At 35.5% G+C, this 13,478-nt stretch overlaps 2 protein-coding genes across 7 annotated transcripts in view; one reads left to right on the top strand and one right to left on the bottom strand.

Annotated features, from left to right (window-relative positions):
* NF1 (neurofibromin 1) overlaps positions 1 to 13,478 on the top strand; it is a 304,417-nt gene that overhangs the window by 256,323 nt on the left and 34,616 nt on the right. For 4 of the 5 annotated variants that reach the window (XM_057501129.1, XM_057501130.1, XM_036906309.2 and 1 more), the window contains 4 exons: positions 6,967 to 7,399; positions 7,978 to 8,318; positions 10,534 to 10,736; positions 12,658 to 12,851. In XM_057501129.1, the coding sequence (XP_057357112.1) occupies positions 6,967 to 7,399; positions 7,978 to 8,318; positions 10,534 to 10,736; positions 12,658 to 12,851 (1,171 nt within the window). Of the gene's footprint in view, positions 1 to 6,966; positions 7,400 to 7,977; positions 8,319 to 10,533; positions 10,737 to 12,657; positions 12,852 to 13,478 lie in introns of those variants that run through there. The other variant, XR_008997245.1, reaches the window with a different exon arrangement.
* Positions 425 to 5,052, bottom strand: EVI2A (ecotropic viral integration site 2A). 2 transcript variants are annotated; one of them, XM_036906313.2, is made up of 3 exons: positions 4,294 to 5,052; positions 3,810 to 3,879; positions 425 to 2,035 (listed from the first exon to the last, which is right to left on the bottom strand). In XM_036906313.2, exons 2-3 carry the CDS (start codon positions 3,846 to 3,848, stop codon positions 1,316 to 1,318), a joined length of 759 nt encoding a protein of 252 aa, XP_036762208.2. In that variant the 5' UTR covers positions 3,849 to 3,879; positions 4,294 to 5,052; the 3' UTR covers positions 425 to 1,315. The 2 variants fall into 2 exon arrangements, with proteins under 2 accessions (XP_036762208.2, XP_036762209.2); XM_036906314.2 differs by lacking the exon at positions 3,810 to 3,879 and having other exon boundaries at positions 4,294 to 5,040.

The following is a 13,478-nucleotide window of genomic DNA, read 5'->3' as shown; positions in this document are numbered from 1 at the left end:
ATTAGAGGAGAGGGTGGAAATTAGGCATTGCTGAATTTTTAAAACTCCTGAGGTGATTGTGATACGCAGCCAGGATGAGAACCACTGACCTAGAAAGGAGAGTAAGGTTATGGTCATACTTGGAAAAAAAGAAAATAAAATCTTTCCTTAAATGGCTAGCATATTGCCCAGAATAAATGCTCAATAAGGGGTGAGATTTTTAAAATTAATGAGTATGCCCTTATCCATTTCAGTACATATATATAGTTGGGAAGTCTCAAACCAACTTCTGTAGTATATTTAATTTGAATATGTAAGTGTTGATTTAAATGTAAATCATTATTTTACTTGAATCTGATTTCTTTAAAGGTTAAACAATTACCTGAACAAGCACACACACATACACATCTTTTCTTTGCTCATATCACAGTCGATAGTAAAAAAATTAAATTGGTCATTTATTAGGCCACTTGGCATCCTTGAAGTCCAAAAATTAATCAGCCTTTGGATATTTGCTATAAATAATCCAGTAAGCAGCATTTATGGAATAGAGGTGTGTTACACTTAAACAGTAAGATATGCTTTACAGTTATACTCGGTCTTCTGGTGTGGCTGTAAACCTCATCTGTTTCGGTTATGCTCCATTTCTTATTGATCTTCGTGGTGTTCTCTAAGATAATGATGTGCATGCAGATATACAGTCAATTTTATTCTAACAAATCTTAATTTATTATACAAAATTAAAAGTTTTAATTAAATATTTATAGTAGAAAAACAAGTGTGCCATAGTTAAGATTAAAACATCTAGCATAAAATTAGCTGTATTGATATGTGAGCTGGTACGGATCCCGTCGTATTCAGCTGAGAAGTACCATTGAACTATACATTTCAACTCTATGCATTGATAACTTGACCTCTGTTAGATGTTGAAGCATATACTTGCTCCTAAGGGCATACTGTGAAACTCTTCAAAGTTAAATTACATTCAGACAAAGATCATCTGACTACTATTGCTGAACAGGAACTACTTAATTGTCCTTTTCTACCTCTCTTAGTTCCTTCAACTAGTCTTTAAAACCTTTCCCAAATGGTAGGTTGTTTTATTATTTGCTTTTTAAAATATTCAGTGTCAGACCTAAAACACACAGTTTAAGTAATTAAGTAAGCAGGCCTACTTCTCTCCTTCTCACCTGCTTGGTTCAGATCGCAAGCCTGCCATGTCAGATTTTAGACATCAGACCAACCAACACGTTGGCATTAAATATCACACTGACTTCATTTTTACTTCATAAACTGTCTGATTGCTGCTTTGCATTTTTCTTCACTAAAGCACCTGTTAGTTAGTGAGTTTCTCAGCTCCTTCTTCATCTTTTCTTTCCCTTGTAGCTGTGAGCACTCCAGTAGATTGCATCATTAGGCTGGGGCCTGTGAGCTGCTTTGCTCTTTTCCAAGTATCTGATTCAGCAGGCCAGAGACCACTGCTTGCCAGAAAATCGCCATTGCTTCTAGGCTGACGCTTGCCTACTTGTTTTGATCGTCTGAGAGATGAGACTTTGTTTGCCAGGACCACAGTTGATAGAAACAGAAGGGTACAGAGAAGAAAAAGCACTGCAATTATAATTAAGCAAACTAGCATAGCCATTTTGTTGTCGTTCTCCTCACAGGAATCTTTTTTGAAAATTTCACTGTGATTATTGCTCGTGTTTTTGATGCTCTGTACTGTTGGAGAACAGTTCCGGAAAACAGAAGGTACATGAAGCTCCAGATCAGATTTAGGAGTTAAAGATACGATGTGGGATGATGATGCTATTTCAGGCATGTTTGTAGAATTACCTTTTTTATCTGCTTCAGGAGTTGTAGGGTTTGCGTTAATGTTTTCATTTTGGTGTCTGCCTGTCTTATTTTGAATATCTGGATCCCAGACAGTAGTGTTGTGAGCCCACAGATGGCTATAGTTTGCTTTTGTTCCAAGAGACAAAGAAAAAACTGTTGTCGTCAGAAAGGCAAGATGCAGGTAATGTCTTATGTGGTCCATGTTCATGAATATACTGGTACTCTGTTGAAATAGTAATATAATCTGTTAATTTGTAAAAGAATAATGGTTCCTAGTTTTGGTAATTGTAGTTGAAAGATACTGATTGTTACAAGTAAGTTACAAACTGAAGTCTAACATTTGCTATCCTGTTTGAATTCATTCTCAACTGATTTTTTTTTCCAGTAGGCTATATATAAAGAAACTATTTAATTTATGTTATTCCTTTAAGTGGTAGAAGTTAACATTACAAATAACTATTAATCATTGTAAACTGAATACCATGGTTTTCTCCTCAAGCATGTTAAACTGCGAGGCAGATACTTCTGCTTTTACTTTTTTGATTCCTCCTTTTTTTTTTTCCTGACCAGTAAAGGATTCTTTTTGCAGAAACTCCCCACCCTCTAACAAATGTGTCACCAATCTTCATAGTAAAAGAGGAATGTGGCCTTGAACATTTTGCTTCATGTATAAACAGAAAATGCAAATGGCGTTTTGGGGTTTCTTGTTTTTAGTTGGGAAAGGAGAAGTGTTGTGGCAACCAATAGAAAATGGACTTGAAGTAAGAATTCATGGGGTCCTGTTTTCTTCTTGGGTGTTATTTTATCTTGAAGCTTAGAATAAAGCTGGTATTTGTGAAAACAATTTTATGGTGGTGGTCCTGTCTTTTCACCCCTATGTCCCCTGACTTATTGTGGATTTCTGAAAGCAAAGGCATGCCAGTTTTCTCAGCCTAAAAATCTGGCATTAAAAGAAAGAGGCAGATATCTTCTGAATAATCTCAAAAGTTCAACAAGAATTATTTACTCTTTCCATCATTTATGGCTAGTGTTGTATATGAATATTATGACATAATTTTTAAAAAGAAATTGTGCAATAAAATAGACATAGAGCTTCAAGATCATGGGGATTTAGACTGAAGTGGGAAGTCAAAGCAGATTGGAAGAGACTCAGCATATAAATGAAGAAGTTGGATTTCAGTTTTGGCTCTGAGCTCCCTAGAAGCCAGTACAAAAAGGGGACAAGTTGGTTCCTAATTTTCATTATTAGCCGTATGATTGAAGATTTAAACAGAACTGGCATATCTGTTCCAGGTATTGGTAAACCAGCAGGAAAGATTGATCACCATCATTGAGCTCTCTTTTAACGTTCCAGTTTGACCTATTTTTTGTTAGAGTATTTTGTCATTAGCACTTATTTGAGGGAACTAGAAGCAAAAACTAGATTATTCTCCTGAGATTTACTAAATGAAATTGCCTACTTAAGAACTTTATTTATTTTATAGAATTCTTCTCAAATTTGTGCATGGGAGTCTTTTTTAAGTACAGATTCTGATTCAGTAGGTCTAGGAGGATATTTGTATGCTATCAATATACAGATTGAGAATAACAAAAGTGATATGTTGTTATATAAACAAAAGCACATAATAAACAAGGCTAACTGGAAACTAACCTCTGATGTGATATTTTTTATTAATAGTAGGGAGGGGAAAAACTATTATATGTTTTAGAATTAAGATTACTTTTTGGATTTGATCTTTAACATATCGTTACAGATATTTTGCACTGAATTTTATATAAAAGAGCTCAGCTTCTATTTTTAGGTTGAAGACATACATCTGTGGATACTCGATTCTTTCACAAAGAGAAATACTTTAAATTGAGGTAACAAGTCCTATATGAGACTGGACTTCTGCATTCGATGCTAAAATTATTGAAAGTGGGTTATTCTTGTCACATTAGTTCATTAACAATGTAGTATACATCGTAGTATTCATACACATTTTTCCAGTGCTTACCCTGGGGTAGATAATAGGCCTGCTGTTGATTGTCTTCATCCAGAGGTACTGTCATCCCCAAATAAACAAACTGTCAACAAAACGAGACTTTCTTACCCTTACAAATGTCTGAGAATAGAGCAGTGTTTCTACATCCCTAATTTATGCTATGGAGGCCAAGTTATGTTGTCAGTTTTCTTTATCTCTGATCATTTTCAATAAAATTTCAATGCCTAAGCATTGAGGCACTTCTGTATTTTTTAAATAACAAATAAAATTTTCCAAGTCACTGTCCTTCCTAACCCTAATTTAAAACTCTGTTGTTGGTAAATCTTTGTATTTCTAATTTAAATTCTAGGACAGAGAGAAACAGCATACACTCTCAGTCCTTCTGATTCTACTTTGTTAGTAAGATTCTTAGCTTCTGTTAGAAAGCACTTCCTTGAACACCAAACTGTACGAAATTGTAAATGAAAGGCATAAGAAAGCCATATATATGACCTACCTTACAAAATGCTTGTCAAGATCTGATTATAACCTGATTTTAATAAGCCACTTCTTTTCTTGTCTTGAAGCACAGCTTCCATGTAATTTACGGCATAACAGATTTAGAGACCATGAACCTTAAAAGTAAATCTGCAGTAAAAAAGGATATGTACGGCTAGCTTTCCAGTTTTAAAACCAAACCACAGATGACACATTTCCTTTCCACTGCAACTAAAGCACATGTCACAGGGGAAAAAAACAAAAAAACAAAAGCTCTAACTGGTCTAATCAGCCATCGGCCTGACTGGAGGCTTTGTGGAGCAAATCCCCGCCTCCAGGGCAGGGAGGGTTTTCTGCTCAACGCCTTTTGACATTATGCTCATTATTTATGCCTGCTGTATGCTTTTGAATGATACATTAATTAGTTTCACTTAGAAGAAGATGAAGTGGCATTTTCCCTGCAGCATTCATGTCTTCACTAAAAATTTTATTTGTATATCACAGGCTGTTTGATAACATGAGTTTGGAGACTGGAATATTGGTCAGATAAAAGCAACAGCGTTATGTATGTGTCATCCACATCTCAAATTGTGGAACTGCAACAATTTGGGAAAATACCTAGTAAACTTAGATTATATGGGACAGAAAATGCTTTTGTGTAGTTGAATGTGTACACACATTCTCCCCTCAAATGTCCTGTCATCGTCTCATATACAGTATGTCTAAAATAGACTTCATTTTTCCCCCCTAAGTGTCTGCCCCTTAAGATTTGTTTGTTTTTATTCATGATAGCAGCATTCTTTGTAATCTCAGAGGCTTGGTATACAGCAAGTCTTTAATTCAAACCCTTTCTTTGGGTCCTGATTAGACCTTGGATCCCATTGTTCCTTCCTTCATATTCTTGAATCAGTTTCTTTTTTACTGTCACCATTGTATTGTGACAGTATCATGTATCACCATGTATGATCCTTGTTAGGTCATACCTAGACTGCAGTATCTTTTTACTAGCCCTGACCCTTCATATATCTTGTATATATCACTTCCTTTGAGTGTATCACCTTTTTTAAAAAAGGTAAAGTTGAATGACTGCCTCATGCCTACAACAGTGATTCAGAAGTGTTTGTGCACATAAATATCAGATGGGAAGGTTGTTTAAAAATAATGAAAATTGCCAGGCCCCACTGCATAGGTTCATATGTATGTAGTAGGTCTGGGCTGGAACTAGGAAACTGCATTTTTATTAAGCACCACAACTGATTTTTGATGCCGGAACTCCACAGAAGATACTCTGAGAAATACGAAGCTCCTAGGAGAAAACCTGAACTCTTTGGTTGAAAAGTTTTAGTCCCTTCACAATTTAGCTATTAATGTATTTTTCCAAATTTATCTCTTAAAATTCCCTCCATGAATCCTCCATTCCAGCTAAACTAGCTGAATCTTGCCTCAGCATATCTAGTTACCTATTTCTTTTCCTCTTTACCTCTCTCCATGAAACCTGCCAGTTCCTCCTCTTACTGAATTCGAAATCCCTCCTACCAGCTTTAGCCATTGCATCTTCTCTGTAGCTTTCACTGACTACCCAGTTTGTGTTCTCTCTCTCCCTCTTCTGAACTTAATAAAAGTATTTTTCTCTGCAATTGTTTTTATAAGTAATTTCATACTGCTTCATATCTTTTCTGCAATCTTGAAATATTATTCTTTTATTTTAAAATCATTCAACTTGTCATATTTTTATCTTACTTTCTCCCATCAAGATTAAAAACCCTGAAGTGAGGATATTTATCTTAGTACTGCTTTATAGTACTACCAGAGTCATCAAGTACAGAACCCTGAGCAGAAGTTAATATAGGTTGTTTTGATACAGAATTCTAATACTGTGTTCTTCAGGGCTTACTGATGGTCCTTACTTTAGCTACTCATATTCATTATCATTCTTTTGAGTGTAGACAACATATAACCTAATATAGCTTAATCAAAATATTAGAATTTATTGGCATATATGACAATAGTCTGGAGATAAGTTTGGTCCTAGAGGAGGCTTTATCTAGGACTCAAAAAAAATGGCCAGGGCTCCAGTTTTTCTCTTCATTTCTCTGCTCCATTCCTTCAGTTTTTAGGCAGGCTTTTCCATCATATCTCAGGATAGGAGCTAATAATTCCCAGGGCTGTGTTCCTTTGCATATAAACATCAGGAAAGAAAAAGTCTCAATTGCCAACAGTTTAAAGTCTGTGAACTGGGCCTCTTTGACCCTGGTTGTTATGATGTGTCATGTGGTCAAGGGATCAGTGGACTGACTAAAGCCATTCACTTCACTCCAGATCTCCAGGTGGGACATTCCCATCCACACTGCTCACCTGGGAAGTTTGGTGAGCCCAGAGGCAACCAACGAATGTCCACTGCCTACTTCCTTGTTTGACTAGAGTGGATAAGTTTGTTGTTTTTGCTCAAAAAAAAGGTTTTGAATTGGAGATTTTGTCTCCAATTTCTTTCATTTTCTTCCAGCCTTCTAAATGTGTAAAGATCAACTGATTTGAAAAATGGTTTCTAGACTTTGTATGGTTGTTTTCAATTATAGTTAGTCTTCTCCAGAATGCTAATCAGAAAATAAAGAAATAAAATAGATTAGTCACATCTGTGTATTTATTCAGAACTCTGTTAATCTGTGTCCTTTTTTTTTGTCATCTCCCTTAGATTCAAAACTGGTCAAATCAATGGTGATTTGCTGATATACCATGTCTTGCTGACCTTGAAGCCATATTATGCAAAGCCATATGAAATTGTAGTGGACCTTACGCATACTGGGCCTAGCAATCGCTTTAAAACGGACTTTCTCTCCAAGTGGTTTGTTGTTTTTCCTGGCTTTGCTTATGACAACGTCTCTGCAGTCTATATCTATAACTGTAACTCCTGGGTCAGGGAGTACACCAAGTATCATGAGCGGCTGCTCACTGGCCTCAAGGGCAGCAAAAGGCTCATTTTTATAGACTGTCCTGGGAAACTGGCTGAGCACATAGAGCATGAACAACAGAAACTACCCGCTGCTACCTTGGCTTTAGAGGAGGACCTGAAGGTATTCCACAATGCTCTCAAGCTAGCTCACAAAGACACCAAGGTTTCTATTAAAGTAAGTTGCCTTCTGTGCTAGGTAAATGATTCATTGCCTTTCTTCAGATTATGTGCTGGCCTCCTTAGGTGTCCCTGTAGCAGTGTATCAAATGTAAAGTAAGTCCAGATGGAGGGAAACCAAGCTTCCTGTTTTCATGAAGGTCCTGCAAAAGACAGAACAGATGTACACTTAATTATATTAAGTGGATTGGAGACAGAAGAATGTTGTAGGGAGGGCAGTTTACTGTATGCATCAGTTAAATGGTAGGAATGTGTGGAAAGTGGAAATTACCTATTGAGAGTTAACATAATTAATGCCTTTTGCAGACTGGAGAACATGAATCTTCAGGATAAAAATCAGTAATTATCTATAGGATTTTCTACTTTTTAAAAAATAAAATGTTTTTTCTGATGTTTTCCAACTGTTTTGAAAGCATTTATCATAATAATTATTGAACCCATTTGAGTGTATAATGGGGGTAATTTTTTCTTAAATAGCAATCATAATATTTTGTTTGTTTGGTTAGTTTTTAGAGAAAGTTCTATGTAATTGAATTTAATTCTTCTCTTCCCCACCCTGTCACCACCACTTTCCAGGTTGGTTCTACTGCTGTTCAGGTAACCTCAGCAGAGCGAACAAAAGTCCTGGGGCAATCAGTCTTCCTAAATGATATCTATTATGCTTCAGAAATTGAAGAGATCTGCCTAGTGGATGAGAACCAGTTCACCTTAACCATTGCAAACCAGGGCACACCACTCACCTTCATGCACCAGGAGTGTGAAGCCATTGTCCAGTCCATCATTCACATCCGCACACGCTGGGAGCTGTCGCAGCCTGACTCCATCCCCCAGCACACCAAGATTCGGCCAAAAGATGTCCCTGGGACACTGCTCAATATTGCGTTACTTAACTTAGGCAGCTCAGACCCTAGTTTACGGTAGGTTTTTTACAAGTTTTCTTCAACTTTATTCAGGGTTTGCTGCTTCTTAAAATGAGACCACTTAATAAGCGTTTAAAGCAGCCTTTGTCTTAATACTCTCAATTGGAAGGTGTGCTCTGTTGGCTAACCAGCCTGACCTCATCACGCTGTGGGAGATTCACATGAACTGTGCAATTCTGAGTAGGGTGATTCACACTAAACCAATATGTGTTCTTTCTCCAGGGAACTTTCATCTGAAACATACAACATAGCAGTTTTGTTTCTTTGGGTTTTTTACCAAAAAATCTTTTTTTTTTTTTTTACATCTCCTGAATTGACTTTCTCTTCCTCTGAATCCTCTAATTAAGTTCTCCCATGTTCAAAAGTGTATTACTATTAAGTTTCTTCACAAATTAGATTATCATTGTTTGACAAAGGAGGGTTTAATGTTCAGTTACTCAGACAATAACATTGCATGTTTTCTATCTATTGACTTTTAACAAAATTCTTGAAGGAAATCTTAAGACAACTATAGTTATCACTGAGCAGAGAATAATTGGTTCTGTTGAGGTTTACTAATCTGAACATGAGTGAGGAAAGAGCGTGGCCTATGGTGTCAGTAGATGTGTTTTAAATCTAGATTGGCTACTATGTATGACTTTGGGCAAGGTCCTAATAATATAGTGTATCACCTAGCAAATAGTTTGTGCTTAGTAAATACTAGCTTCCTCCCAACCTCCCTCCCCTACCACATTCCTCTGCCAACGTCTCTTTGCACCCCTTCCCTCTTTTACCTTTTCCTTTTCAGGTGAACAATTCTTTGTCCTAGGTACTTTATGACTATCATGATTTTTGCAAATACAAATTCTTAGCTTCAGAAAGTCTTCCCTATGGTATAATATAACCTAAGTTTTATAAGCAGACCTTTTAGGACTCCCTTACAAAAAAAAATCAACAAGAATTCTTTACCTGGATGGGCCACCTGTGATCCATGAACTCCCAAAAATTCCACACAAAATTTTGTGTGTGCACAGCTGTCATTATCTTGGAGGGTCTATGGCACCTGCCACCAGTTTGATGAACCCCAATTCTTTATAGCTGTTGAACTATTCAGAGTAAAAGTCCATGATTAAATAGTGTAATTCAAATCCTAGGAGTTAGAGATTACATAAACTTAGAAACAAAATATTAATATTCTTATTTTAGGAAAACGGAGCTATAGGCCTACCTTTAATTTCTAATTCAGATTTCCTCATGAAAGAATGCTAACAGTCTTCTAACAATTGTAAGCTTGAATGAGCCTGTTCTAAAATAAAGCAAGCTGATAGCTTCTGCTTTTCCTGAAGCATGTCATGCCAGAGAAGAAGCCTTTAGGTGGGCTTAAATTTCAGTGGTTTTATCTCCCTGTACTGTTGTTGCATAAATATATTGGAATGATGGAAGCTCAGAGGTAAGGAAAACCTGAAATTTACTGAGCAGTCAAACGATTTCTTCTGTGGATAGCAGAGAAAAATTTAAATCTAAAAATTGGATCTGAGTTTAAGCTGTGTCCTAAATTGCTTAAGTATATTTTTAGACATTTATAAGGGAATTTTTGTTTCTAATGAAACCTGAATATGTCTTCTGTTTTATTCAGTGGTTATATGTTACTGAAGGAGTTCATGGAAGGAAAAACAGGGAGAGCTTAATTATATTATAAAATTTGTTGACCTCCAGCTTATAGTGTGATTTATAAGCTACCCATAAAGAAATTCAGTAGATACTGGTGAAAGATTTTAACATCTAATTTGATGAGGGGCCATCACATTTTTGTCTTATGATCCTCAGTGTAAATGGATTCAGTGGAAGGGGGAACCACAATTTTGAGGTTTGGCTTCACTGAAAATATGATATGCCTTATTCCAACTTTATTGATACCTTAGGAGCACACCTCTTTTTTTTGTATGCCACTGGAATGTCTTAGAAAGGTCTTACACTCACCTGCCTCAGAAGCCTCACAGTGCACCTCTGATTATGGCAAGAACCTCTTTAATAATAATAATTTAAAAATCCCTAAATGATAAAGGAGTATCTTAGGTTTGTCATAGAATCATAATATTGTATCTCTAATTATTCACAAAATTTAAGGTAATTGATTATGCTTTACAATAGTATTGTAAGTTGTATGTCAATGAAAAATTTTTGAAATTATAAGAAAAAGTTTTAAAACAACTTCATTTGTGTTTTCTCCTAGGTCAGCTGCCTATAATCTCCTGTGTGCCTTAACTTGTACCTTTAATTTGAAAATCGAGGGCCAGTTACTAGAGACATCAGGTTTATGTATCCCTGCCAACAACACCCTCTTTATTGTCTCTATTAGTAAGACACTGGCAGCCAATGAGCCACACCTCACCTTAGAATTTTTGGAAGAGTGTATTTCTGGATTTAGCAAATCTAGTAAGTAATGATAATTTTCTTTAATACTAACAGTAATTCTAAGAAGATTCAGAGAGAACCCTTCCATTTCAGAATTTGCCAGTGAAATCTTTGATTATATTTTCACTTCTTTACCTCTTCTGATTTTTTCTCTGTGGTACTCTGTAACTGAAGGAACTCTGAATGAACTCACTGGTAGACCAGATTGAGAAATCCAACAAAAATTATGGCAATAAAAGCAAAGTGGCAAGATTTTGATACCTAACATCTCTAGACCAGTACCAAGTATTTTTTGCACTATATTTCAGTTTAGTTAGCTTCAGCATTCTCTTCTTAGCAGATTATTCCAAATGAGTGAAGTATTCACATTGTCTCCTTGCTTTTTGGGAAGTAGTCATTTTTTCTTTTTTTCAGGTTCACTTTGAACTGTGATTTTATTTTTCATGTACAGTTCATGGAGAATGCAGTGGAACATAATATAGAGTCCAGAGTCAAGTCCTGACTTGGCTTTAATAAGTCTCATAAATTTAACATCCCCTCTTGACATCTGTCTGTCTTCATACCCTGTAGAAGTATAAATGTTGCTCTTCCGGCTTATTTCCTTTCTCTCTTCATAGTACATAAAACTTCTTTTTCTGGATTCAAACACATTTCTTGATTTTTCTGTATTAGGTAATTGAAAGCTTTGACAGTTCATCCAAACTAGATCACTTTATTTATATATGTTTTTAAATAAGAGATGTACCCATGTAACTCTAAAAAGAAAACATGTAAGACTTGACCAAAGTGTAAAAAGCATATCTGGGTGAATGGAGAGGCATATTGTGTTCCAGAATGAACAATTCTTCCCTGATTATTACAAATTCAGTGTAATCCTATAAAAAAATAGCTATGGGATTTGAGGATTAAGGATGAGGTAGAACTTGAAATGATTACAAATTTCACTTGAAAGTACAAGAATAGCTAAGAAAATGTTGAAAGGATGGAAAACTGAGACCTGATATTACAGATCTCTGAATGCATTATAACCGTACAATAATTGAAACATAGCTGTTCAAAAATCAGCAGTCAGATCAGCATAAGAAAAACAGATTGATACATAAGCATCACAGACTGAAGGAGAAAATATTAAATCACTGAAGAAATAAGGTTGGAAAATGAATTGAGTTGGGTCTTCATCTTTACCCCAAACCACAAGATACCAAATTAATAAATTCTAGCTATATGTAAGACCTGAATATAAAAGCCAGACCGTTAGAAAAAAAAAGAGGAGGAAAAAAATATTCAATTGCTCCCTGGGTAAGTAAGGACTTATGAAGCAAAAAAGTGATAGATGGAAATAAAGGAAATGGTGAATAGATTTGGAGAATTTTTAATGATGAGTGAATAATCTCAATATAACATATAGTGAGAAAAAATTCAGAACCTACTACATATACAGTGTAATCCTAATTTTTGTGAAGGAGTTGGAGTAGGTTATATGTGTGTATACACACACATAAATGTCCATTATCTCCACATAGAGTTGAAAGCCTGAGGAGAGATGAGATGATACAGCATTATATCAACAACAGTTTTATTTTTGTGGGAATGCTTTCCCTTTTTACCAAACTTCCCGTGATTACCACATATTCCTTTTACAACTAGAATAAAATTTAATGAAATTTTTAACTAGAAAAGAAATGATTAAAAGGGAAAAGAATGAGATATAACTTTATTAAAACTGGATTGTGGGTTTTTTAAGCTTACTTTCTTCAATACTTGTTCTCATGTTTCACCTCTATCCTCAATAATATGTTGGCCAAGTCTCTTCTGTAGGCCTGACTCTAGGAAATGGTCTTTATCTTTCCCCTTTTTTCCCCGCATCCTTTATTTTTAAATAATTGTTGATGTAATTTTCATTGCCCATCTAAGTTAATAGTGTGTTTTTTTTTCTCCTCAGGTATTGAATTGAAACACCTTTGTCTGGAATACATGACTCCATGGCTGTCGAATCTAGTCCGTTTCTGTAAGCACAATGATGATGCCAAACGACAAAGAGTTACTGCTATCCTTGATAAGCTGATAACAATGACCATAAATGAGAAACAGATGTACCCATCTATTCAAGCAAAAATATGGGGGAGCCTTGGGCAGGTATGAGTTTGCTCAAGTGCTTATCTAATACCTACACTACAAAGCACTGCGCTAGGCATTAGGGATATAACTGTGGAAAGATGGTCCCCTCATTCAGGAAGCATGCAGACACCTGCCTAATTCTTGACCTAGTTCAAAGGGTAAATGTCTAATGCATGTCTCAGAGCCAGAGAAAAACTAATTAACACTCTTCTCCATGGCATAATTATATAAAATTTAACTGTAAATATCTGATGATGTTTCTAGTAAATAGTGCTTAAAAAAGTATTCTAGTACACTACATACTGTAGGTATAAGTAAATGTTTGTTAATGATATTATTTGGGATACTTGCTTTTCATATATAGTTCTAGCATAAGAATACCAGAATTAAAATACAGAGTATAATGTAACATTTTATTTTTTATCTGACAAGAGTTACTCTTCTCATTTCTTCAAATTAATCACTTAAGGAGCAATACCCTCATGCAAACAATGCTGCAAACACTCCAAATAGTTCTAAATGACCTTGGAGTCAGTTTTATAGTCAGTACTTGATGTCATTTCCTATATTTTAAAGTAACTATTTAATATTGCTCATATATTACTGTCTTAGAAGAGAACAGAGGTGCTTCACAAGTTAATGAAA

This window comes from Manis pentadactyla, chromosome 4, assembly GCF_030020395.1.
Source record: "Manis pentadactyla isolate mManPen7 chromosome 4, mManPen7.hap1, whole genome shotgun sequence".
Taxonomy (NCBI): domain Eukaryota; kingdom Metazoa; phylum Chordata; class Mammalia; order Pholidota; family Manidae; genus Manis; species Manis pentadactyla.
This window is presented reverse-complemented; position numbering and strand designations above follow the sequence as displayed.